The 26,054-nt window shown below is 40.0% G+C and overlaps 1 protein-coding gene across 2 annotated transcripts in view; it reads left to right on the top strand.

Annotated features, from left to right (window-relative positions):
* LOC126251125 (ribosomal protein S6 kinase beta-1) overlaps window positions 1-26,054 on the top strand; it is a 207,081-nt gene that overhangs the window by 110,871 nt on the left and 70,156 nt on the right. For both annotated transcript variants that reach the window (XM_049951614.1, XM_049951615.1), the window contains 4 exons: window positions 13,924-13,986; window positions 21,428-21,556; window positions 23,694-23,784; window positions 24,266-24,382. In XM_049951614.1, coding sequence (XP_049807571.1) covers window positions 13,924-13,986; window positions 21,428-21,556; window positions 23,694-23,784; window positions 24,266-24,382 — 400 coding nt within the window. The remainder of the gene's footprint in view (window positions 1-13,923; window positions 13,987-21,427; window positions 21,557-23,693; window positions 23,785-24,265; window positions 24,383-26,054) is intronic.

Here is a 26,054-nt window from a genome sequence, read left to right as displayed (position 1 = left end):
TGCACCTCCACCAGTGAGGATTCCGTGGACGTCTACCAACCTTCATATGATCCTTTCTCTTGGATAGATATTTTAGATACAAGGTTGGGAATGTCCTGTCTGACCATTTTAAGCAGGAGAATGGTGCCCCTCAAGGGAGTGTTTAAAGTGTAACATCTTTCGCCATTCCAATCAACAGTATTACATCCACAGTGCGATGTCCAGCTCTGTATTCCTTGTTTGTGGATGACTTCTTCATCTTCTGTGCATCCGCCAGCCTCGCCACGGGTACTCGGCAATTGCAGCTGACGATCAGCCCGTTGGAGGAATGGTCTAGCACCACAGGTTTTGAATTCTCGTTAGAGAAAACAGTTTTTATTGATTTTAATCATTCCTGCTGTCTGTTTGACTTACCCGTTTCAAAACTCGGGGACACCATTCTTACTTTTAAGGAAAAGGTGAAGTATCTGGATCTTATCTTCGATGAGAAGTTAACATGATTGCCACACCTTAAAGAACTGAAACTCAGATGTCTAAAAGCCTTAAACATCCTGAAATGTGTCAGTCATAGGTCTTGGGGAGCTGACAGGGCATGTCTGCTCCAACTTAATAAGGCCATTGTGCAACCCCAGCTTGAATAAGGATGCCAGATTTATAGGTCAGCAAGGCCTTCATACCTTAAAATGCTGGATGCAGTTCACCACGAGGGTATTAGGCTGTCAGTAGGAGCATATTGCACGAGCCCTGTTGTTAGTTTGTGTGCAGAGGCTGGTGATCCTCTGCTGTTTATTCGACACCATCTTCTCATGGTACACCAAGCATATAGGACATTGTCCATTCCTACATCACCAGCATTCAATTACGTTGTTCAGCCGCCATTGGAACGGCTGTTCGATCAGTGGCCACAAGCAACATGGCCATTTGGGATGTATGCAAAGGAGAGTTTATTATGCAGAACTGTTTGCTGTCCTGAGAGCAGAGGAGCAGATGAGACGGCGTTGTGACAAAAAAAAATATCATCTGCTCTGATTCTCAAAGTGCCCTTCTCGCTGTTGGACAGATATATCCAGAAGATTGGATGGTCCAAGAGGTACAGGTCACTCTCCTTCTCTTGCAAAGGCAAAACAAGAAAATCATTTTTTGCTGGGTTCTAGGGCACGTAAGCATACAGGGAAATGAATTTGCTGATGCCGTTGCCAAGGAGGCTTGCTCCCTTCCTCCTCCTGCTCGCTGGTCAGTCCCTCTGCGAGCTGTCACTTCATTTCTGACCAGGTAGACCATATGTTAATGGGAGTCTCAGTGGCTGGAAGTGAGGAATAATATACTGCCTTCCATTAAGACTTCAGTGTGACCATGGATTACCTCCTTCCGCTTGCGACAGTGTGAAGGAGTAGCCCTTACTTGGTTCAGAGTGAGACTTTGTCCATTGAGACACGGCTTCCTCTTATGTTGGGAGGAGCCCCTAGTATGTCAGTATGACAAATTGTAACAGAATGTGTTTTATATGGCAATCTGAGGGTTGAACTGGGTCTCCCATAGGATTTTCCCCTCTGTTTTCACTTATAACGAGGCAAATGTTGTTCGTGTCTTAAGATTTTCTGTGGTGTCCAGAATTCTTCTCAAAATACTGGGTGTGAGACCTTAATGTGTCACATGGCTGCAAGGGAGGGGAAGAAAACCAATGTGCACTCTGTGTGCACACCGGGGGGAGTCATTCCAGATGTGTAAAGGGTCCTTCCGGATGCCATGAAGGGTACAGGGTGCACCCATCTGCAGGTGGTCGCTCATGTCGGCACCAATGATGATCGTCGCTATGGATCGGAGGAAATCCTCTCTAGCTTCCGGCGGCTATCTGATTTGGTGAAGACTGCCAGTCTCACTAGCCAGATGAAAGCAGAGCTCACCATTTGCAGCATCGTTGACAGGACTGACTGCGGACCTTTGGTACAGAGCTGAGTGGAGGGTCTGATTCAGAGGCTGAGACGATTCTGCGACCTTGTGGGCTGCAGATTCCTTGACTTACGCCAAAGGGTGGTGGGGTTTCGGGTTCCGCTGGATAGGTCAAGAGTCCACTACACACAGCAGGCGGCTACACGGGTAGCAGAGGTTGTGTGACGTGAACTGTGCAGTTTTTTAGGTTAGATGGTCTCGGGCAAGTACAGAAAGGGCAACAGCCTCAAAGGGTTGCGGGCAAAGTCAGGACATGCGGGGACCAAGCAGCAATCGGTATTGTAATTGTAAACTGTCGAAGCTGTGTTGGTAAAGTACCAGCGCTGATAGAAAGCACCGAAGCTGAAATCGTTATAGGTACGGAAAGCTGGCTAAAGCCAGAGAAAAATTCTGCTGAAATTTTTACAAAGGCACAGATGTTGTTTAGAAAGGATAGATTGCATGCAACCGGTGATAGCCTGTTTGTCGCTGTTAGTAGTAGTTTATCTTGTACTGAAATAGAAGTGGATAGTTACTGTGAATTATTATGGGTGGAGGTTATACTCAACAGCCGAGCTAGGTTAATAATTGGCTCCTTTTACCGACCTCCCGACTCGGCAGCATTAGTGGCAGAACAACTGAGAGAAAATCTGGAATACATTTCACATAAATTTCCTCAGCATGTTATAGTCTTGCCCCCCTTCTAACAGCTGTGTACCGCAAGTCTCTAGAGGAACGGAAGGTTCCAAATGATTGGAAAAGAGCACAGGTAGTCCCAGTCTTCAAGAAGGGTCGTTGAGCAGATGTGCAAAACTATAGGCCTATATCTCTGACATCGATCTGTTGTAGAATTTTAGAACATGTTTTTTGCTCGCGTATCATGTCATTTCTGGAACTCAGAATCTAGTCTGTAGGAATCGACATGGATTCTGGAAACAGTGATCGTGTGAGGCCCAATTCGCTTTATTTGTTCGTGAGACCCAGAAAATATTAAATACAGGCTCCCAGATAGATGCCATTTTCCTTGACTTTCGGAAGGCGTTAGATACAGTTCCGCACTGTCACCTGATAAACAAAGTAAGAGCCTACAGAATATCAGACCAGCTGTGTGGCTGGATTGAAGAGTTTTTAGCAAACAGAACACAGCATGTTGTTATCAATGGAGAGACGTCTACAGAGACCAAGCAGATAGTGTTGGAAGTTTCATGGAGCTTTTCGTGGATGATGCTGTAGTATACAGACAAGTTGCAGCATTAGAAAATTGCAGCAAAATGCAGGAAGATCTGCAGCAGTTAGGCACTTGGTGCAGGGAGTGGCAACTGACCCTTAACATAGACAAATGTAATGTGTTGCAAATATATAGAAATAAGGATCCTTTAGTGTATGATTATATGATAGCGGAACAAACACTGGTAGCAGTTACTTCTGTAAAATACCTGGGAGTATGCATACGAAACGATTTGAAGTGGAATGATCATAAAAATGAATTGTTGGTAAGGCGGGTGCCAGGTTGAGATTTATTGGGAGAGTCCTTAGAAAATGTAGTCCGTCAACAAAGGAGGTGGCTTACAAAACACTCATTCGACCTATACTTGAGTATTGCTCATCAGTGTGGGATCCGTACCAGGTCGGGTTGACAGAGGAGATAGAGGCCCCATTTTTTTTATCAGTTGCTGACCCTCATGAATCGAAAACATGACTGCGTCGTTTCATGATTCGAGGGTCAGCAACTGATAAAAAAAAAAAATGGGGCCCCCCGGGGTCCCAAGGTCGCGATGGCGGCGTCACTGTCCTGCCGAGATAATTTGTCCTTTTAGGACAATTATCTGAGCAAGCACCCACGCCAGCAATAGGTTGCCCGACACGTGCTGTTTGATAACGTAATGTATATAAAAGGTGGTGGTAATTTATTTAGTGTAGTCAGCAAATTGTCTTGGGTAAATCAGTATTTGAGCACGGGCAACCATGGCTCTATACAATACGACGGAGGTGTTTTATATCTGGGACCTGAGGAAGACATTGAAATGGCGGAAAGAATTCCATTAACAAATGTTAATCGTTCACGTAGCAGTAATGATATTCGAACAGTGCAAAGAGAGGATGCTGCTACTCGTATACGGTATGGAGATAATCCAACATTCGACGATTTGGATACGAGTGGCGAAACAGTTGAATTTGAACGGGTGCCAGAACCAAGGCCAGAACAAAGTAATCTTGGCGTGCGACAGCGCCGCCCAAATAGACCACGAAATCGTGGCCGAGGTCACCAGAGTTCAGATATAGAAACTGCTAGCGAAACAGTGCCCTTGTTATCTGAGAGTGTCACGGACAGGGCCGCAATTAGCACAGCTGGTGTTACAAGTTCAGGGCAGATAGCGATAGCAATAGCGGCTGGCGCGACGACTGCTGCCGCCGCAGGTGTTGCTTACGGCGTTAAAAAAGTTGTTGAACGTGTACAGAACAAAGGATATACTTTACCTGGCAGTGATTACATAGGACCGGGAAATCCTGTAAATATAGACGCACCGCGCAGTGGAGCAGATGCCATTGCTAAAGAGCACGACGTAGGATACGATAATCTGCTAAAGGAAGCAAGAGAACGACCATTTACAGAAGAAGAGTTTAGACGAGTTCAACAGTTGGATGCAAAAGGTATAATTGATTTCGCTATTGACTGGAGTCATACACGAAATTGGCATTCATTTGTGGGAAAATACGGCTTGAAATTGAAGACAGCTGTTGAACAACATATTGGAAAAACTTTGTACCCGAAACAACCAAATGCCGAAAAAACAGGTATGTAAATATAATTTTTGTTGTGTATCATATATTTTTGGTTTTCATTATTTGATTTTAACGTTTCTTGCCTTCAGAATTATGATATTCCACCGTGGGAACGGTCTAATTGGGAGTTCATGCATGAAGGCCAGAAACTCTATGCCTATGAACAATGGCTCATGTCTCGTGTTCGTCGTGGTTTGCCTATAGATCACGACAGCCCATCAACATCTGGTTCAGACACTGGAACAAGTTCTGTAAACGAACATCACGTTGACCACGAGGTATCAGACAGCGAAGAAGACGAAGACGAACAAGGACCAGAAGAAACACAACAACATTCTGAACCACAACGTTTAGTACCATATTCTGATAGTGACGAAGGTATGTGTTTGCCAATGCAGGTAGATTCAGGTAAACGTCAGGCTGCAGCAGCTCAATCTGGTGGATCTAAGAAAGCAAAAAAAAAAACGTTAACAGGGACTGCAGCACCATCTGCTAACTCACTGGATGATTCTCCTAATACTCGTGTTGATCCGTTACCTGCTCCTTCTATATTAGATACGGGTAATATTACAAGATATCGCAAAGTACATAGATTTTTCACATGTGGTTTAGCATATAAAGTGATTGAACATGAAAGTGTAGTATGCATGGTTACTCTTTTGGCAGAAATTCCCTTTGATAGGCCATTTTTGTATATGACACCTTCTGAATTCGATTTATTACCTGATGGTAGTAGAATTATTCATTGTTCTGTAAAAGTAATTGCACGAAATCCTAGAATTGCTTTTCCGACTAATTCAAGTGATACAGAACTTGCAACATTAAATCAAAATAAGAATATGATTACAAGTGTAGGGATTAATTTGAAAATACCTGGTATTAATGTAAAGCCTACAGCATTTACTGCAAATGCACCTATGGAAACAACTGACATAGATCATAAACGAAAGTTTGATTCCATTTGGAAGCCGTGGTATGGCTATAGAAATGATGAAGCAGAGTTTCTTACTAAAGTGCCTGCACATCAGTTTGGACAACCCATTAATTTGAAATATTATTATGCGTGTGTTTCTAGCTCAAAAGATAAGGGTTTACATAATTGGGGTTGGAAATGCGTACAGTCTTGTGTTTTTGAAGTAGATGCAGATGCACGAACAGGAAGTGTTATTGTTGACTATACTTATACACCAACATTGGGTTTTCTCAAAATTCCAAAAGTAGCCAATGTTGATATTTTTCCTATTACAAGTACTTCTCAAAAGGTAATTCAAAGGTATAATATTAATGCTGATAAGCACTGTAATCCTATTATGTCATGTGATAGTTTTTCTTTAACCCCTTTTGAACCAGCAAGAATGGAAGAACAATTAGTAGGAGCTGTTACTCCAGTGACAAATGCAGAAGCATCTGGATATCTGCGGGGTATAATATTAGACTTCATGATACAAATGTTCAACAGAGCCTTCATGTAGGCATTAATCCTACATATGCTTTAAGCACAAGCAGTTTAAATAGTGATGTTACAAAATATACTGATACTCAAATGTTGTTTGAAGTTATTGCAGAATGTTCAGTGTATGCAGATGGTCTAGAGACACATTACCCTAGAGCAACTGTATCAAATGTTCAAGTATCAGATATGATTTATATGTCTAATGTAAAAAGTAATGAGGAATCATCTGTTTATAAGGGGCAATATGAAATTAAACAATTGTAATTGAAATGTAACAATTGTAATTTATTTTTATTTGTTGTACTAATTGAGAATAAAAATTATACATTGTACAAATTCTTGTCTTTTATTTAATAAGGAATATTATACATTTGCAATAATGAAAAAAAAGCTAAAGGATAAGGCTTTTTTATTGCATTTTTCAATTCATCAAACTTTTTCCACCTAATAGTTCTCACACGGACATTGTTGAAATCTGGATGACTTCATACAATTGGCTGAGAATTAGAAATTAACAGAAATGGAGTACGTCTTACGATAGCATCTCCTTTATATTTTACGCGAATGTTGCATGCAATTCCTTCACAAACTTTTTTGAAATCTTCTATAGCACCTTCTTCTAATGAAATTTCATTTCCAATGATTATACGCCTATTTACGGCGTCTTGAAGAGCAAATTGATTAGTCTTATTATTGCATCGGCCAATGTGGCCTACATTAAGTCCAAGTGAAATGAAACAATCAAAAAACCAATTTTTTCCAAAGAAGAGTGGCGCGTTTCGTCACAGGATTATTTGGTAAGCATGATAGCGTTACAGAGATGTTTAGCAAACTCAAGTGGCAGACTCGGCAAGAGAGGCGATCTGCATCGCAGTGTAGCTTGCTGTCCGGGTTTCAAGAGGGTGCGTTTCTGGATGAGGTATTGAATATATTGCTTCCCCCTACTTATACCTCCCGAGGAGATCACGAATGTAAAATTAGAGAGATTTGAGCACGCATAGAGGCTTTTCGGCAGTCGTTCTTCCCATGAACCATACGCGACTGGAACAGGAAAGGGAGGTAATGACAGTGGCACGTAAAGTGCCCTCCGCTACACACCGCTGGGTGGCTTGCGGAGTATAAATGTAGATGTAGTGGCTGGGTCACGTATTATTTCTAAGTCGGTTATTTGTCCCTTTTTTTAACAGCATCTTTACAAGTATTTTGTCCATGATTTTATTTAGTTATCCTGCTGTGTCTCGCTGGGATTTTATTACGGGCTTTTCTGAAGCTCACCTTCTTAGGGTTGCTTTGTGATTCCTATGATGGGATCAAATGTTGTTCTCCAGTTTACTGGTGTGTTTCCATAGATTTTCACGATCTTCTTCGGTATATCATTGCTGCCAGGGTGCTGATGACCTAGCTGTTTAGTGCCTTCTGCTATATAATAATAATAATAATAATAATAATAATAATAATGGCTATTTATAGCTGAAATCTAGATTTCCAAGCATAATAAAAACTAACAGGGTTGCGAGTGGACTGCTATGTGCCTCTCCTTCCATACAAGTTACGGTTGCTGTGCACAGCAGTTCCTGATGGACTCAAAACTGATTGCATGCAAGTCAAAGATTAATTCGGACAGGCAATGAAAAATATATATATTTATTTTTCTGTTGTGTAGGCCTTCAGCCATATGGAAAAATTCGAACAGTCAGCTCTAAAAAAAGTGTATAAGGAACCTCGTCAATGGTACTGATTTGTTTCTGTAACTCAGCGCTGCATTTTATCAGATTTGTTGTTACTGTTCGTCAGGGACTGAAAAGTTTCTTGGACCACACAGACAACCTGGAAGACTTGCCAACAATTGTTGGTAGCCCTCAGTGTAAGATAAAAAATTGTCAAATTTTTGTGAGGTATATGTAAGAAGAAGCAATACACTGCTTGATTCCTTTAGTAATGTATGCTATCAGAATTTCAATAGTAAACTACACTGTGATTAACACCACATCTCTGCTAACAAATGGCATCCAGGTGATCCCGCATGCAAATTTTTTTGGCTGTATCAACAAGACTTTTAACGACAATACACTTTTGTTGTGGGTGATTGTTGGAGTTCTCACGCATATATTTGTATGTATATGTGACTTTCTGAAAGACTTCATTCCAGCCTTCCATCAGTCTGCCTTGTAAAGAAAACATCGAAGAAGGATATTGCACTGTCATTTTCCACTTCCATAGTAAACTGGAGTTAAAAAAAAAAATAATAATAAATAAATAAAATTTTGCGTTATTTTCACATTACCATTTTCGTGAAATTTTCCTGTCCTTATAAATAAATGTTTTTTGTACACAGCTTTTAGTGGAAAGCCGCCTCCCTCCCCCTCCCCCGCGCGCGCCACACACACACACACACACACACACACACACACACACACACACACACACATTATGAATTTAATATTCAGCACTACTCTTTACAAACTGAAGATGTCACCATTTTTTTTTTTTTTAAGCAAACCATTCGTAACTCTTTACCTATTTCATTCTAGCAATGACATTTCTTGCTCACGTTTAGTGTAAAATGTACACAACAGGCAACATTTACGCCCCTAATCTAATTAAAATGACATTATTCGGCTTACAAAATTTCTCCTTTCCAGTGGAAAAATACTTTCTATTACTCATATTTACAGCATTTGTAGTTTCATATGTAATGTATGTACAGTATTCTTTAAGTATTTAAGTTATAGAACATTAATTTTTAATAGTTTACATTTCACTAACATGTCATCTCTTAGTTTATGTTGGTACTCACTCCTCTCACTTTCCAGCCAGTTCAAATTCTTGCCGACTCAGGCACCACTAGAGCCCTGTAGTTTAGAATTAACTTGGTCAGCAGGGTATGTAGCATTCAAGAAAATAAGTTGTGCACACAAAAGTTTCTAGTCTCACCATGTTAATTACATACAACAAATGGAATGTTAATGAAGCATAAAATATGTAAAGCACTTTTTTTGTCTAACATGTCTTAATAGCTTCTTAGAACAGATTGCCTTCAGCAGTATCTGGGATGCTGAAAGGAAATGCAAAATACATGAGAAAAATGCTGATCTCACACAATAATATCCAGCTTCCTTGGTGTTAGCAAGTGCTGACTGGTGAATTACACATGCACGGGTGTACATCCACATACCTTAATAGCTTTTGAGCCACTGATCATTCTCTAATTAAATTGAGAGACGTGCTAGTTACATCTGAATGTGTACTTCGAACTAGGGCTGTTGATAAGATATCAATATTTATCGGCAATATTTTTTCCCCTGATATATCGATATCAAAATGGCAGTATAGAGTGCCAGTATTTTTATTTTATATTATGTTTTTTTCGCAATTTTTAGTATATGTTTGAATTTGTTCTTTTTAAATTGTAGAACAACATAATATTACTTTCTCTGTGTGAAGTAATATTTCTACTCTCTAAACTTTCAACACGCCCAATCTTTTTCTTTGTCTATGGGAAGCAAGTATATGTGGCACAAAAGTAGTAGTCCGATTGCACTGTTTGGGGTGACAGTGTGAATGCAATAACAACATTTCCGCTGTGAAGAAATAGCACACTAGTTCCATTAAAAAGCAATTTTTAACACAAGTAGTATGCTATTTCTTCACATTGGCCTTCTTCAAAAACACTTTCTGGAAATGAGGAACAAAAATCTAAATGACAAGATTGGTGTTTGCGGTTGGATGGAGATGTGTGAGGGGGAAACTCTGACATAATCAGCGCTTGGCACTACCAACAGAAACTGCAACAATTAGCTACACCACACAGTTTTGGCTGTACAACTGTTAGGTCATTGACTGTGGGGGAAAAAAAGGAAGAACAAAGAGAAATCAACATAAAGTGCCCTAGACAAATCTGATATGTGACAAAACCGAGTGATGGACCCATCGGCCACCTATTAATGTACCACTTTATGCAGTTATCAGTGTTAGCAAAGTGGTTATTGCCAAGCATGAATGTGCATCATTTTCCTTTCAATTCTTTCTGTAAGAGGGATAGGCGGGCTGCTAGTTTGTTGGTGTAAAAATATCTAATAATAAATCAATACTTAAATACTCATCTCTAAAACTGGCACGATATCTACAACGTGTAGCCAATATTTTTATGGGCCAATATGTCTATAGTTTTTCTGTTGGTATATCAATACTTTTTCTTGATATATTGAAAGTGGATATTGATATTTTTTTAAATATCAATTTATCAGATTCCTAAAATTTTTAACAATGCCAACAGCTCTACTTCGAATAGCAACCATTTAGAGATTAAAACAATGGAAACTCCAGCTTGGAATGTTAACAATATTAGGAAAAGGATATATTGCTACTCACCGTAAAGATGTGTTGAGTTGCAGACAGGTGCAATGAAAAGACTTTTACTCATTATAGCTTTTGGCCAAAGACTTTTTCAGCAAAGGAAATACATACACATTCACACAAGCAAGCACATCTTGTGCCCACCTGACTACTACCACTACCAGTACCAACCACATTCAATTCTGAAAAGTGCAATATGTAACAGTCTTTTCGTTGAGCCTGTCTGCAGCTCAATGCATCATCTTCATGGTGAGCCAGCAATCTGTCCTTTTCTTAATATTGTTAATGTATAGATTAAGCTGTATTTATATGATAAAATTTGCTCTTTGCAAAATAGATGTATAACAATGCCTCATCAAGTGTTACTGATAATTTTACAGATAAAGGTAATTGTAAGCTTCTGAGCTAATTTAATTAGAAGTGGCTGCTGTGGTAAGACAAGTGTGTTCTTGTTACTATGCCAAATCAAATAGTTGCCCATGTTGCATGACTGGAATTTTATAAAACCTTGCACCTGCAGTCAGCATGACACTTGAGCTCAGGATGGCCAGGACATATGGCATTGTGTGTTTTATTGTGGAAAGGTCATTTGTGACACTTCCTGGCAGATTAAAAATGTATGCTGAACTGAAACTTTTACCAGAGATTCTTACCTTTTTGCTGAGCTATCAAAGCACGACTCACACTCACAACTTTACTTCTGCCAGTTCCTTTTTTCTTACCTTTGAAACTTTTTCATTCTATGATTAGTGAGGGTCATGAGTCTTGCTGGGGTCATGCAACATGGGAAACTATTTGATTTGGCATAGTGACAAGGACACACTTTTATTACTACAGCAGCCACTTCTAATTAAATTGCTCACAAGTTAACAGTTACCTTTATCTGTAAAATTATCAGTAACGCTTGATAAGGCATTGTTATACATTTATTTTACAAAGAGCAAATTTTATCATATAAATACAGCTTCATCTATACATGAACGATATTAAGAAAAGGACAGATTGCTGGCTCACCATGAAGATGATGCATTGAGCTGCAGACTGGCTCAACAAAAAGACTGTTACATATTGCACTGGTCTCACCTAGTCCTGCACCCAGTTTTCATCTGCAAAGAACTGTCAGATCAACGCACACGGCATCCCACAGGTTATGCAAGCACTGAGTTATTCATATGCCACAGTGTCAGTCCCATAAGTACCTTCATTTGTAAAAGACAGTCATCGCCTGAGTGAACTGCCAAGAGCAACAATGTATTAATAACAGGTTGCAGTCATTTATTGCGGGTCATAGGAGTGAACTGAGATAACAGTGCAGCAGATTGCATACAAACTCAAATCTGGTCAAGCATTGCATGTTGCAGAGATTAGCATTAACACAGTACTGCTAAGGTTTGATACTCTAAGCACAGGAAGATAAGTCACAAGAATCATCAGGTCAGTTCAAAACGGGCACTCGTCATGCAGGTGGTGAAGGCCTTTGATATATTTTTCTCTTGTCTCTTTGGAAATTTATTCCTTTTCAACACCTGAGTTGTAAATTTGGACAAATGATGGGCAATGTTGCCGTCCCCCTCTCCCTGGCCTCCTCCAGGTCAACTGATCTGTCCTCTGAAGCACATTCAGGACACCATTGAGGGATATGCACCTTGGGCTCAGCTTTCACTATTCTCCATAAGTGATGGATAATACACTCCTGGAAATTGAAATAAGAACACCGTGAATTCATTGTCCCAGGAAGGGGAAACTTGATTGACACATTCCTGGGGTCAGATACATCACATGATCACACTGACAGAACCACAGGCACATACACACAGGCAACAGAGCATGCACAATGTCGGCACTAGTACAGTGTATATCCACCTTTCGCAGCAATGCAGGCTGCTATTCTCCCATGGAGACAATCGTAGAGATGCTGGATGTAGTCCTGTGGAACGGCTTGCCATGCCATTTCCACCTGGCGCCTCAGTTGGACCAGCGTTCATGCTGGACGTGCAGACCGCGTGAGACGACGCTTCATCCAGTCCCAAACATGCTCAATGGGGGACAGATCCGGAGATCTTGCTGGCCAGGGTAGTTGACTTACACCTTCTAGAGCACATTGGGTGGCACGGGATACATGCGGACGTGCATTGTCCTGTTGGAACAGCAAGTTCCCTTGCCGGTCTAGGAATGGTAGAACGATGGGTTCGATGACGGTTTGGATGTACCGTGCACTATTCAGTGTCCCCTCGACGATCACCAGTGGTGTACGGCCAGTGTAGGAGATCGCTCCCCACACCATGATGCCGGGTGTTGGCCCTGTGTGCCTCGGTCGTATGCAGTCCTGATTGTGGCGCTCACCTGCACAGCGCCAAACACGCATACGACCATCATTGGCACCAAGGCAGAAGCGACTCTCATCGCTGAAGACGACACGTCTCCATTCGTCCCTCCATTCACACCTGTCGCGACACCACTGGAGGTGGGCTGCACGATGTTGGGGCGTGAGCGGAAGACGGCCTAACGGTGTGCGGGACCGTAGCCCAGCTTCATGGAGACGGTTGCGAATGGTCATCGCCGATACCCCAGGAGCAACAGTGTCCCTAATTTGCTGGGAAGTGGCGGTGCGGTCCCCTACGGCACTGCGTAGGATCCTACGGTCTTGGCGTGCATCCGTGCGTCGCTGCGGTCCGGTCCCAGGTCGACGGGCACGTGCACCTTCCGCCGACCACTGGCGACAACATCGAGAGTACTGTGGAGACCTCACGCCCCACGTGTTGAGCAATTCGGCGGTACGTCCACCCGGCCTCCCGCATGCCCACTATACGCCCTCGCTCAAAGTCCGTCAACTGCACATACGGTTCACGTCCACGCTGTCGCGGCATGCTACCAGTGTTAAAGACTGCGATGGAGCTCCGTATGCCACGGCAAACTGGCTGACACTGACGGCGGCGGTGCACAAATGCTGCGCAGCTAGCGCCATTAGACGGCCAACACCGCGGTTCCTGGTGTGTCCGCTGTGCCGTGCGTGTGATCATTGCTTGTACAGCCCTCTCGCAGTGTCCGGAGCAAGTATGGTGGGTCTGACACACCGGTGTCAATGTGTTCTTTTTTCCATTTCCAGGAGTGTAGTTGAGTAGTTGTGAAGCATTATGGCTACACAGTGGTGTCACTGTCTTGTGCATGTGCTCACTCGCACGTGTGTTATGTGTTTGTGTGTGCGTGTTGGGGGGAGAGGGGGGGGGGGGCCCTCCGTGCCATAATGTGTTGTCACTGTCATCAGAGTGAAAAGGAGTGTTGCTACATATTATTAGGTATGTGTTTCTAATTAAGTTTCTCGTGAGCCTATTTGTGAGAACTAACCTCTCCCTTTCACCTGAGAAATACATACTTGATGAGAAATAATGATGCTTAATGAAGCTTTTTTCCTCTCTTTCCAGTTTTTATCTGTCCGAAATAATTCTGGCATTAGAACACTTGCATATACAAGGAATCATTTATAGGTGAGTATTTTCAGAAAATGAATAATTCTGAAATCTTTCTCATTTGTTTCTTCCTAGTGTCAGTATTTAACATTGAGCAATGTTGGCACAGAAACTAATATTCTGAGTTTGGGCTATGAGCTGCTAGGTCATTTATATTTCACTGTGGGAGGGTACGTGTACAAGTATATTGATGCATGCAAGTGAATAGAAGCTAACTGAAATGAACCTATTTGACAGAGTGAAACCACAGGTTAGTTCGACAGTCACTCACTAATTTGAACTAATTTCTGTTGATAATGGGCACATGAACTGTCATGCCCCCTTTTTAAAAATTTTTTTAATGTCTGTCAACTTTACACACAAGCTTTACCACTTAAGACATGTTTCCATAAAAAATCTGTTACATTTGAAACTGACCCTTGCAACATAGTATGAAACAGTAATGATCACATGGAAACTTACTGGTTGCATCTCATTGGAGGCCCTTATACACATCTGTTTGAATTTCTGATCTGACACCTTGATTTAGTTTTGTGTAAAAATGGGGAGACAGTTTATGTAGTCCACATCTGCCGATCCTCTTATACAGATACTGATGCCACTATGCTGAGTGAATTGTAGAAAAAGTTTAAGAATTGCCATTCTACATAAACATACATTGAACAATGTTATTTTTGACTGTCTGTTAACATTTGCACTTTGCAAGAAGAAGATAGATTGGGAAAAGAAAGACACCATGCTCTGCCACAACACGCCCTTTCTTTGCCTTTTCAACCTTTTTAATTTTTGTTTTTCTCTTTGTTTCCAGGTATGTTCATTCACAAACTTTAAAATAGCACACTGCTTCATTCAACAAGAAAATTTGTCATCCTTTTCTAGCATTTCATAACAACAGCCCAAAATTTTTTTTAGAGATGTCCATCCTGTGTAAAGTCTTCTGAAAAGCATTTCTGGGTGTACTTCTTTTTCTTGAGAGGTCTGTCTTCAGAATTGCCCAAAATCCAGCCTCAGCTCCTGATGCAGACAATTGACGTAAGGCCTTTGCATGAGGAACATTGACCATTGATAGCTTATAGTGAAGATTCGCTGAAGATTTCCTGCTGTAGGCAATTGACTTAAGGCCTTTGCAAGAGGAACATTGACCATTGATAGCTTACAGTGAAGATTTTTTATTTCTGTACTACATGTGGCATGTATGTCTTGTTTGCTTCCCTGGTGATAGTGTGCTTGCCCAGTAGACTAAATCTCACACCATAAACTTGTTTTTCCATACACACTTAGATTGATAGCACATCGCACTTGACATAAAAAAAAGACCCTTTGCACAAAGTTTGTGATATTCTGTAACTCATTAGTTTAAGTAAAATCTGTCAAAATTTAAACCATAGTGAAGTAGATTGTTACTGGAACTGTACTGTAAGTGAAGGCTCAGTGCTTTAAGAAAGCTGTTTTGCAACTTTTTGGCAATTTGATATCAGAAGGCTAACACTTAATTCTTGTGAGTATGCTTATTAGTTGACTTATGTTTTCCATTGCCTTGTAAAATGAATCCTTTCATTTACAGTGGAGTGCTTAATTTCTGTAAACCTCTGGGCTTTCGAAGACAGCTCCGGACTAGGCCAGTAGCTTTCTTCATATCATTGTAATGAATGAAATTCACTTCTTTACATTGAGAATAATACTCTGTATATCTTCACAAGCATTCTCTCTTTCATCTTCATGTAATTCTTGTTTATCAATTAGTATCACAGATTAGCTGTCAAAATGCCTGTATTGTGTGAATGCAGAAAACTATAAGAAACATTGTGAAAGACATCAAAACACTGTCTTACTTTTAAAAAAATCTATTCAGTATGAAATGAAACATGACACTTGTCATGTACACCAACATTATACCTATCACACATTGTTTTCCTCACAGTGTGCACATCTCTTGTGTGTTTTACTTGGCCCAATAAAATGATTTCTGGGATCTAGGCATACGTGTGCGCTTGCCTGCCCTCCCTTCAGTTTGCTTCCTTGTGGTCCTCTTGTGTTTTGGTTTTACATTTTCTTTGAAAAGTACATCATCACTGTCCTCCTTTGTATGTCAAAAAGTGAGAGTTTTTCATTTGGGTTAACAGTTTAGTACACACCATGTGTTCACCATGCATGAGTAATGGCCACCATCAACACTTTTTTGATCGTGTACTTGTCTTATAAAGTGATATGGTTGTGCAGTAGATCAACTCCACCATTTTGGGCATTGTGTTAATTAATGAGATGTGGCATTGTAACACATATTTCCTTTCCTTTGCCCATGAGCATCTTTAGCACAACTCAAACGAATAATAGAGCTGTGATTTGTGGCTACACGTACTGGTCTGTTGTCCCTTCATTTCACTACCAGACCTTAATTCTCTTTATCATAGAATCCTCATTTATTTATTTATTTGTTCCAAATCAACCAAAAGGCATGCATTAATTCGCATCTCCCTTATTGTTCCAATAGCTTTTATTTTCTGCTTCCTCAATGTGATCAGTGTGTCAGCACTCATGGAAAAGTTGTCAAAGAACAGCTTGTCATTTAGATACTCTTGTTCTGGAATCGTGCAGGTTATCTCATTTATTACCATTGCTTCTAAAGGCTCCCTTTTGTTGTCTGTCTTACCATAGTATGTTGAAATGTTATAAAAAATACCATTGGAACTCGAAAGAGACCAAATTTTGTACCTAAATTTGATAGTCTTCCCCTGTGTTGATAGCCTTCCCCTGTGAAATATCTTAACTGAATGTTTGCTATAATAATGTATCATTATTTTATCAATTGTTCTGAATGAAATACACCAAATTTACCAAATCTGTTCTTCATTTTTCAAAGTACAACCTCAGTTTCCATATATTGTTACTTCTGTCCATTTTGGAGTTGTCATTCAGATGACTGAATTTATTTATTTCCCGAAATGTATTTCTTGGCATGGAGTTGAAGAATAAAGGGACACCAACATCTGGACCCTGTTTTCCCCAGTCATACTGTCATGGAAAAGCTTATGATTCCCACTCTGAAGTAGTATGCAACTAAAGACTGAAGTTCTTCTTTGGTTACAAGAAAAGGAGCATTGTCTTATTTGCTATATATTCTGCAACATAATTTTCATTGCGTTTATGTGGTTCATTAGTATTTGTTAATATTATACCACTTACATTTGTGTGTGTGTGTGTGTGTGTGTGTGTGTGTGTGTGTGTGTGTGTGTGTAGTGTATCACTTTCCACTTTCTTCACTTAACTGTCTGGAGGTAAATCGGTAACATTAGTTTCATCCCTGTTGGTTGTAAGTTCTGAAGTACCTACTGCATCTTGTACAGTATAACATTGTTCAGCGCATTTTCTGAAATGTCTTCATCTATTATTTCATCTGCATTGGGTGAAATAATCACCAATTCTGTGTCATGAGCTTCATCTTCACTCACTTCATAGCTCTTCAGTTCTGCTGGAACTTCAACTATAAGTCCACATGACATTGTTTTTATCCTATTGTAAAATGTGAAATGAAATATTTCACTCTGCTACCCAACCCTGCAGAAAATCTAATAAAATTTGTATAAAAAAAGAGCTCAGCAGTCTAAATATTAATTTTTGTGTAATTCCAACATTGTAATAGTACCAGGATGAGTAACTCAGTATATTTGTAGTTTATTAATTAAGGTTTCTGTAACAGTTACAAATAATATTTTTAATCATGACTTATAGTCAAGTTGCTGCTGTAAGAAAATCCTAGCAGTTGCAATGCTACTTGATTTTGTAAACATCTCTACATCAATGCTTTAGTGTTACCAGAGCTTTGTAGGGAGGTATTATTTTCATTGGCAGCAGTCTGTGCTTTATCGTTGAAAGCTGGCAACAGAGGTGCCAGCTGTCAGGGATCAACTTATGCTGACTCAACTATAGTTTCGAACTTTTCATTCATTCTCATATACTAGAAGATACAATGTTGTATTTCACATTTTGTTGATAACATTCCTCTAATATAAGTAATTTCTTAGGAATGAGTGAAAAGTTTAAAACTAATCATCAATAAAAATATTATTTACATCTCTGACAAAAACCAAAATTACCAACCACAATTAAGAAATTACAAATAGAAATTTTTGTATATAATACATGTATATGGTAATACTGCACATCCACAAAGGAATGGTAATGTAACCTGCCATCTGAAATATACTGATTGCTGTATGGGCATCTTTTCGTATATGTAAAACGCACACTTGCAGACAAGTAAATCATAATTCATTGTTGTGCAGAAACTACCAGCAAGCATAAGACGCAGCCAAGTGTGAAAATAGAAAATAGACAAAATAATTATTTTCAAAAAAATAAGCTAATTAGAGAAAATGATATCTTTTCAATTGGCAGTCATTATAGCAATCAGTTCAACCTTTACATATAACATTCAAAGCTAAGAGTTTTGTTACATAGAAATAAATAAAATATTTGTGTCCCTAAAAAGATGCAATAGTAAATGATGGTTTATCAGAGGAATTGATTTGCAAAGGATAATGTGTTCATCTTACATCTACAAAGGCATATTTATTTTCTGTTTTAACAAGTATTTATTGCTAACACACCACAGTACACAGCAGAGTCACATACAGAGCCTGTCGGAGATACTGAGCGGAGACCAGGGACAACGCTTGCTTGTACGTTAGGCAATTTGTCCGTAAGCAGAGCCAAAAAGCCAATCCAGGACAGGGTCCAATGTGCTGCAATCACTCGTTAGAGTGAAGGTTAATTTGGTCGCAGAATTGTAGGTCACGGCAGTGTCGAGGACGGTGTACAGAACTTGAGGCAAATTGAGCATGGCAAGTATCAAACACGAAGTGCCTGTAGCCGGCCAGCTTTATATGCAGTCCTTGAGCAGCAGAACTGCCCGAGTCACAAGGTGCCAGGAGTGAGGCTTGGAGATCCCATAAACATTGGTGATAGCCTTTTGGCTGTGTTCAGATAGTGCACCAGGTTGGAGATGCCCTATGTGGTATGTCAAGAACTGCTGCAATAAGAATCATATTTGTCTGCTGGCTTTATACCAGCCACAGTGGTGCCATCTCTGTTCTTATGTTTTCTAAGGCTCTGGCTCCATATTTATGTTAGTGTTTTCAGCCAGGATACAAGATGAACTAATAAATTTTTATTTGTAAGACATCTGTAACTGTTCTGCAACATGTTAATGGTAAACAAATCCGCAACAACTGTAAAATACTCAATTGGCCGAAGTCTTTCACAATGGAAGTTGTATATACCCCATCGTCAGGTGTATCTAAATCTGAAGTAAAACAACCGTTATTACCTACTCAATTAAGCAATTATTATAATATTTTAAAAAATGTGTTTTGCTTTATTGTACTTATTCTATTATTAGTCATGTTTCTTTTCCTTATTTGTTAAGGTGAACATCTCCCATAATTGGCTGCAATTACTTTGTTATTACCTATATTGCTTCTGCATTTTTGCAGCATTCGTTCATGCTTGTACCTTAGGTCCTCTCCATACCATGTTATGCACCCTCTTCACTTGTTTACCACGAACAGAGCCTACGGCTTTACTGCTCAGTCTGCTTGCTATAGCCACTCGGGTCACACTGGTGTCCTGTATCAGCAGTTGGTAAGTGTTGGCCTCAAGTGTAGGCATTTTCTCATGGTTCGTCCTATCAGGTTGTAAGCTGACTTGCACTTGCCACAGGGTCGTTCTTTAGTTTAACTTCAATTTTTTAAATGTCTTCATTGATTAATGGAGTAGGTTACAACTGTTGTTTTACTTCATATTTCAGATACACCTGATGATGGAGCTAAAGCCCCGAAGCTGTGGTAGTGTATAGTGACTTCTGTCATGCAAGACGTTGATCAATAAAATATTTTACACCTGTGGCAGATTTATTTATCATATACAAGATGAATTAAGTCAAACATGGGTAGAAACTTGCACCACATCTGACATTTGTTGGGGCACAGAAGACAAAGTAACCAGGGCTTCCACTGCCCATACTAAGGCTGGATCACAAACAGAATGTCCAGCAGCAGGACAGCAGACCACACTTCAAAACCAGTCTTTTTAGTGTCTGCGCTGATGGAAGGCCTTGGAGAACCCGTAGAAGCTGAACACTTACACGCATGCTCCCCGTCGTGGGCATAATATCAAAGCATGTAGGAACGAACTTGTTACAAAACGCAGTACCTCCCAGTGCCTGCAGTGTGACTGAAGTGTGTCTGGGTCTGTTTCTTGCAACTGAGAGCAGGCTAGTGGAAACCAGAAGATCCTGGAGATGATCCCAGCAGAGGAGTCGAAACATCAATTGTTTGAAGAACTGTGGCATGACCTAACAACCCGGAAGATTTTAACTTCAGTGGCAATGGCTTTGAAAGCCTGCAGACCTATATATTGTTTCTTCTTTCTGAAACAATCCCAGGCTTTACTTTTCTTGTGCACAATCGAAGTGGTATTGTTAGATCCATTAATTACATCAACATACATAATAATGTCGTTCATCTAAAATCAGTAGATATTGGTACTTCTGTGACAAGGATAATAGCTTACTTTGGAGATGGAGGGGAAATTTTCATGTCAGCCAAAAAAAAAAAAAAAAAAGGGGGGGGTGTAATAGTTGATGTTGTAGCCATAGGTTTCAGCAGTTTAGATTATTAACTGCAATGCAACTGTACTCTAAATCTCTCACATTAACTATAAATTGTGTAGCTTTGAGCACAGTAGCGGTATTCACAATTCTAAGAGAACAAATAGTTTATACTGTATCTGCTGATTTCCACTTCAGTGAAGTAAACTGTTTCGTAGCTTGTGCACTGAAGTAAAATGATTGGCATACAGTACTCACATCTAGGTTAAAGTAGTCTCACCCCAGACTGCTACTTCTGTACTGCTACAGAACTTCTTAAAATGAGGTGAACAGCATATGAGAGACATTAATAGGAAAAACACAAAGCCATGTCCATTTGATCATAATATTTGGTTTGGATATAATATACTTAAAAACTAAGTGACTAATTACTATGGAGCAGAACACCACATGAAATAACTCGTGTTTATTGCAGTGGGTAACAAGTATAAACTGATGATCAGATTTTGTAGGCACTTCATATGTAGCATGTATTTTGTGTGCAAAATAAAGTAAAAATAAAAAAAATGTGTTTCCAACCCAAGAACAGTAACATAATTTAAGAGCAACTGCAACAAATGGAGTAAAGGTGTTTTAAGTCCTGACTGCTCCAGTCACTCCTATTCCAGCAGCCAGTGTTGGCCCCTTCGTCTTGCTGCAAATGTTTAATCTTTTAGTTTAATACCTTCAGCTGTCTCTGCTTGATTTATTAAATATTTTTATCTAAATTCTGTGAACAGTGAAGTAATACTTGCTCATCTAGTGGATGTGCATCTTTAAAGTATCGCCTTTCATAGACTTTGTCTTTTTCAGGGATCTGAAGCCGGAAAATATTCTGTTAGATGCACAGGGACACGTAAAACTGACAGACTTTGGTCTGTGTAAGGAACATATCCAAGAAGGCATAGTGACACACACATTTTGTGGCACAATTGAGTATATGTAAGTTACTTCTAGCTTCACAGCTTAACATTATTTAGGATTCTTTATGCAGAATTGTAAACTATCTTCATTGTGAGTGTTGTGTATATTTTTATTGTTTTTTGTTCCTCTCTTCCCCATATTTATTAGACGTCACACAACCCCTAAAGTCCCACCTAGTCCTCTATCGTACTGAAACCTCAGACTTATTACAAAGACATTGCAATGATATTATAGTATCAGAATTCCACATGTCTGGCTCTCTGTGATCTCTGACAAATGCAGTAGGTATGTTTTCTAGGACAATATTTACAATGTAATTACCAGCAATTAAGTGACAAGGTATTCTAAACGTCAGAGCTTCCACCAGAACAATACAGCATAAATAGCATAACTACTCATAATGTGTGTCACATGTAGCTATCCAAAACTGAACATGTTTAAAGTCTGTCCATGCTATTTACTGTGAGGATTGCACAAAATAGAGAGAGTTCTGATGTATCTGCCATATGCGTATATTGTACTTGGAGACAGTTGTAGACCCAGTTTGTCCTAACTCATATCACATCTGATATGCCAAAATACTGTTGTGTGTTGATGTTCTCAGTGGGTGCGTGGCCTTGGAAGCACAGGACACCTTAGCCCCTCTGCATGGTGTTCATAAACAAAGTGCCGTTACATGTGCTGATCAGTTGTTTGACAGAGTTGGAGGCTAAGTATCTTGCAAAGCATTTAAAAATCCTACATCTTGGCCATCACATGCCTCTAAACTATTTAATGATCTTTGAACACTAGCAGGGAACACAGTGAATGAAAGTATCCTATGTAATACATGGCTATCACAGGTTCTAACATACTTCCTAAAAATTCTAACTGTGTATGTGTGCACCAGAGGCCTTAGTTCTGTGGTGTAAAGTGCAGAACAGACCATGGAAACACTGCTCCGAAAAAGCCAGAAAACTCTCTGAAACATTCAATTCAAATGGTAAAATAATCCAACCAAATCACAGCACTACACAGTAATGACTCTACACAAAAGCCACATCCAAGCACCTCAATAGCACCATATCAGAAATAAGTCGGTGGTTGCCATTTACAAAAAGGGTTGCTTGATACTAAAAACAAAGTACAGCAACAGATAAATTGTCCCACATAAAGACCATGCAGAAAGCAGCAGCAGAGTCAGTGAGTTGAAGTGCTTCCTCATGACCTCCCATCAAACTTACAGCTTTCATCTCTCTCACTATCAAACACAAATGTGCAGCTGTATTGGGATTTCCTCCACTCCACATGTGTGACCGTAATGTCAGTTTTTAGCCAGCCTTACATCTCATCACTTCAGTCGTATGCGTCGTTGAGATAGAGCTACTATAGTGAAACTTCATGGCAGATTAAAACTGTTTGTCGGACTGAGACTCGAAATAGGGACCTTTGCCTTTTGTGGGCAAGAGCTCTGCCTTGGTCCAGCAAACAATTTCAACCTGTTAGGAAGTTTCATATCAGCACACACTCTGTTGCAGAGTAAAAATTTCATTCTGTCTGCTATAGTTCTTGCAAATTAGTATTTGTCTATCCAGATGCAAGATACTTGGTCAGCAGTGCAACACTTGCCAAATGCAGTTTTCTAGCGCCACTGGGGTACCTTTGCCACACCCAGTCTGTGATTCAGTCCCATTCATATTGATACTGTTGGACCTGTACTGCCCTCAGAAATGTGTATTCTCTCTCACTTTGTCCTTTTTCTCCCTCCCCCCCCCCCCCCCCCAATTCCCCATTCTCACCAAAAATAGATATGTTGCAGTCGTGATAAAAATTGTACAGAAAAATACAGAGAGATTTTATGAGGGGAGTGGAGGCCATGAGCTAGAAACCAAATGTCTTAAATAGTTGCTTTTTGATACGTACAGCTGCATATCAGTGAGTCAGTGACATGTCTCAGTTAGCCAAATACCTTCATCTATTTATTTTATTATGAGTTCACTTGGCTTTTTTACACACAGGCTACTTGCAGTAGGTAGTGTTTCAGCATAAGTAAATGTTAATATCAAGCAGTTTCCTCTTTTTCAAGCCAACTACTGTACACATGTTACAGCATATGTTTTAAGCATATGAATTCCAATTGGTATTAAATTTTATTTATTTCAATGTTTCTATTTAGGGCTCCAGAAATCCTAACACGAAGTGGACATGGAAAGGCAGTAGACTGGTGGTCACTGGGTGCATTGATGTATGATATGTTGACAGGAGCGGTATGTTTTTATAACTAAAATATTTAATGTATGTTTACCTATTAGTAACTCTGTGAAACACTTATTATATGTGAATGATACACAAGAGCATGTATCGACAACATCAACAAAGACACGCTTAAGTAGTGAAGGGGCAGAAGCAGTCAGTCAATTCCAATGAGACAAGATTATATACTATATACTGGTGACAATTCCAGAAGTGTTGGAACAGTATGTACATATAAAAGCAGGAAACAACTAAATAAGAAACTGCATAATTTTAGTAGTAGTAGTAGTAGTAGTAGTAGTAGTAATTGAACAAATGAAGATCATTCATTGCTAAAGTAGAGAATTACATGTGAGGGACCAGCAGTTAATTACTAAAGAAGAAAAGTAACCTAGAATTGTGATTAAAACATCATCATTCTTTAATATTTTTAATTTAATCTTTGTTTTATTATTATTATTATTATTATTATTATTATTATTATTATTGTTTCAGCCACCCTTCACAGCTGAGAACCGCAAGAAAACAATAGAAAAAATCTTGAGGGGGAAACTAGTTTTACCGCAGTACCTTACACCTGATGCTCGGGATCTGATACGCAAGCTCCTTAAGGTGAGAGGCTGTGTGGAAAAATAACCATACTCATAATGTTGCCCTTAATATATAGTAGCATTAAAGGAATGTACATAGCCAATAACTTGTAGAGTGTCTATTAAACATTTTTTATTCAGAAATATAATTATTATAAAGGCAAAATAGGTGTGCTTATAAAAGTACCAAGTAAAAGTAGCCCACACTATAGAGGATTTTAGGACCTCAGGCTTTCAAAACATAAGGATCTTTCAGAGGTCATAGAGCAGGAAAATATAATATATATTTCTGTTTAACCTTTTAGTGCTGCATGGGGTGCTGTGGACATTCCACAGATTAAAAACCACTCTTATTATTAGTTTGAAAATTCATAATTGTCAAAAACCCCTGTTAGATTTCTGTATAAGGGCTGTATAAATAATGAAATTACTAAGCCCAGTTGTGTTACTGTGACCGTTGCCTATGTTAAATGTCAACGTGCAATAACCACTCACAGAAGACAGATTGCAGGACAGGCTGTGGAGGATATATAAAGTGTGTCTGTGAGACACACAATATAATGCAGTCGTCGTAAGGTGGAAATGGAGTGATTTAGCTGACCTCCAAAAGGGCATGATCATTGGCTTTCAGACAAAGGGTGGAAGCATTTCCAAAATGGCTAAGTTTGTAAACTGTTCATGTGCAGCTGTGGATAAAATAAACTCGTATACCATGCATGGCAAAATGACACTATCCAAAACTTTGCATCGAAGCAACTATGGAGCACCACAGGCCATAGATTACAGGAGTGAATGACTTCAGTGAAAATTGCTGCAAATGGGCCTCCACAGCATGTACATGGTAGATATACCCATGCTGAAGGCTGTCCGTTGGCAACAAAGGCTGAAATTTGCATGCCAGCGCTGCAACTGGACATCCACTGAGTGGCGACAAGTGGCCTTTTCGGATGAAACACGTTTTATGTTTCAATTATCAGAATGGTCCATGTTGAAGGAGGGAGAGTTATGGTGTGGGGAAAATTTTCATGGTATTCCCTGGGTGATAGTGTCATTTTGGAAAACAAAATGGCTCAACACAGAGTGCATCTATCCTTCCAGACCATGGACACCCCAACATTTGGTTTGTTCATGCTCGGCATGGTGGCATCTACCAGTAGGACAACAGAATGTGTCGCACATCTCACAGCATACGCACATGGTTTGAAGAGCACTAGGATGACCCCCGGGGTCCCACAGCTCTTCTGTGTGTGTGTGTGTGTGTGTGTGTGTGTGTGTGTGTGTGTGTGTAGCGGATGGGTCCCCAAGCTACTGCAGCCTTTCTTCTTAACGGGCTGCATTCCCTTCCCCCACTCCACTCCTTCCCATCATAGCTGCTTTCCCTCGTGCTCCCCCCTTCTGCCTCCCTCAGTGTTTCCCTTTGTGATGACCCAGTTATGCCCTTTGTTCCACAATTCCCTTTAGGTCTTGCGTCTCATGTTTCCTCTCTCTCTCTCTCTCTCTCTCTCTCTCTCTCTCTCTCTGGCTCTCTTTTTGGTCCCCTTGGGCTTCAACTTCCCTTTCTAAATTGTTTTTGCATTGGAAGCCATTGAGGCCCTGACGGACATAGGGATCACACTTGTGGTACCTAAGCTGTCACCCTCTCGTGTATGCATAGGAGTGGTTGCTCGTCTTTTTCGGGTATTGGAACTCCCGGC

The sequence above is a fragment of the Schistocerca nitens genome, chromosome 1, assembly GCF_023898315.1.
Source record: "Schistocerca nitens isolate TAMUIC-IGC-003100 chromosome 1, iqSchNite1.1, whole genome shotgun sequence".
NCBI classification, from domain to species: domain Eukaryota; kingdom Metazoa; phylum Arthropoda; class Insecta; order Orthoptera; family Acrididae; genus Schistocerca; species Schistocerca nitens.
The sequence above is the reverse complement of the archived record's forward strand: the minus strand, read 5'-3'. Positions and strand labels throughout refer to the sequence as shown.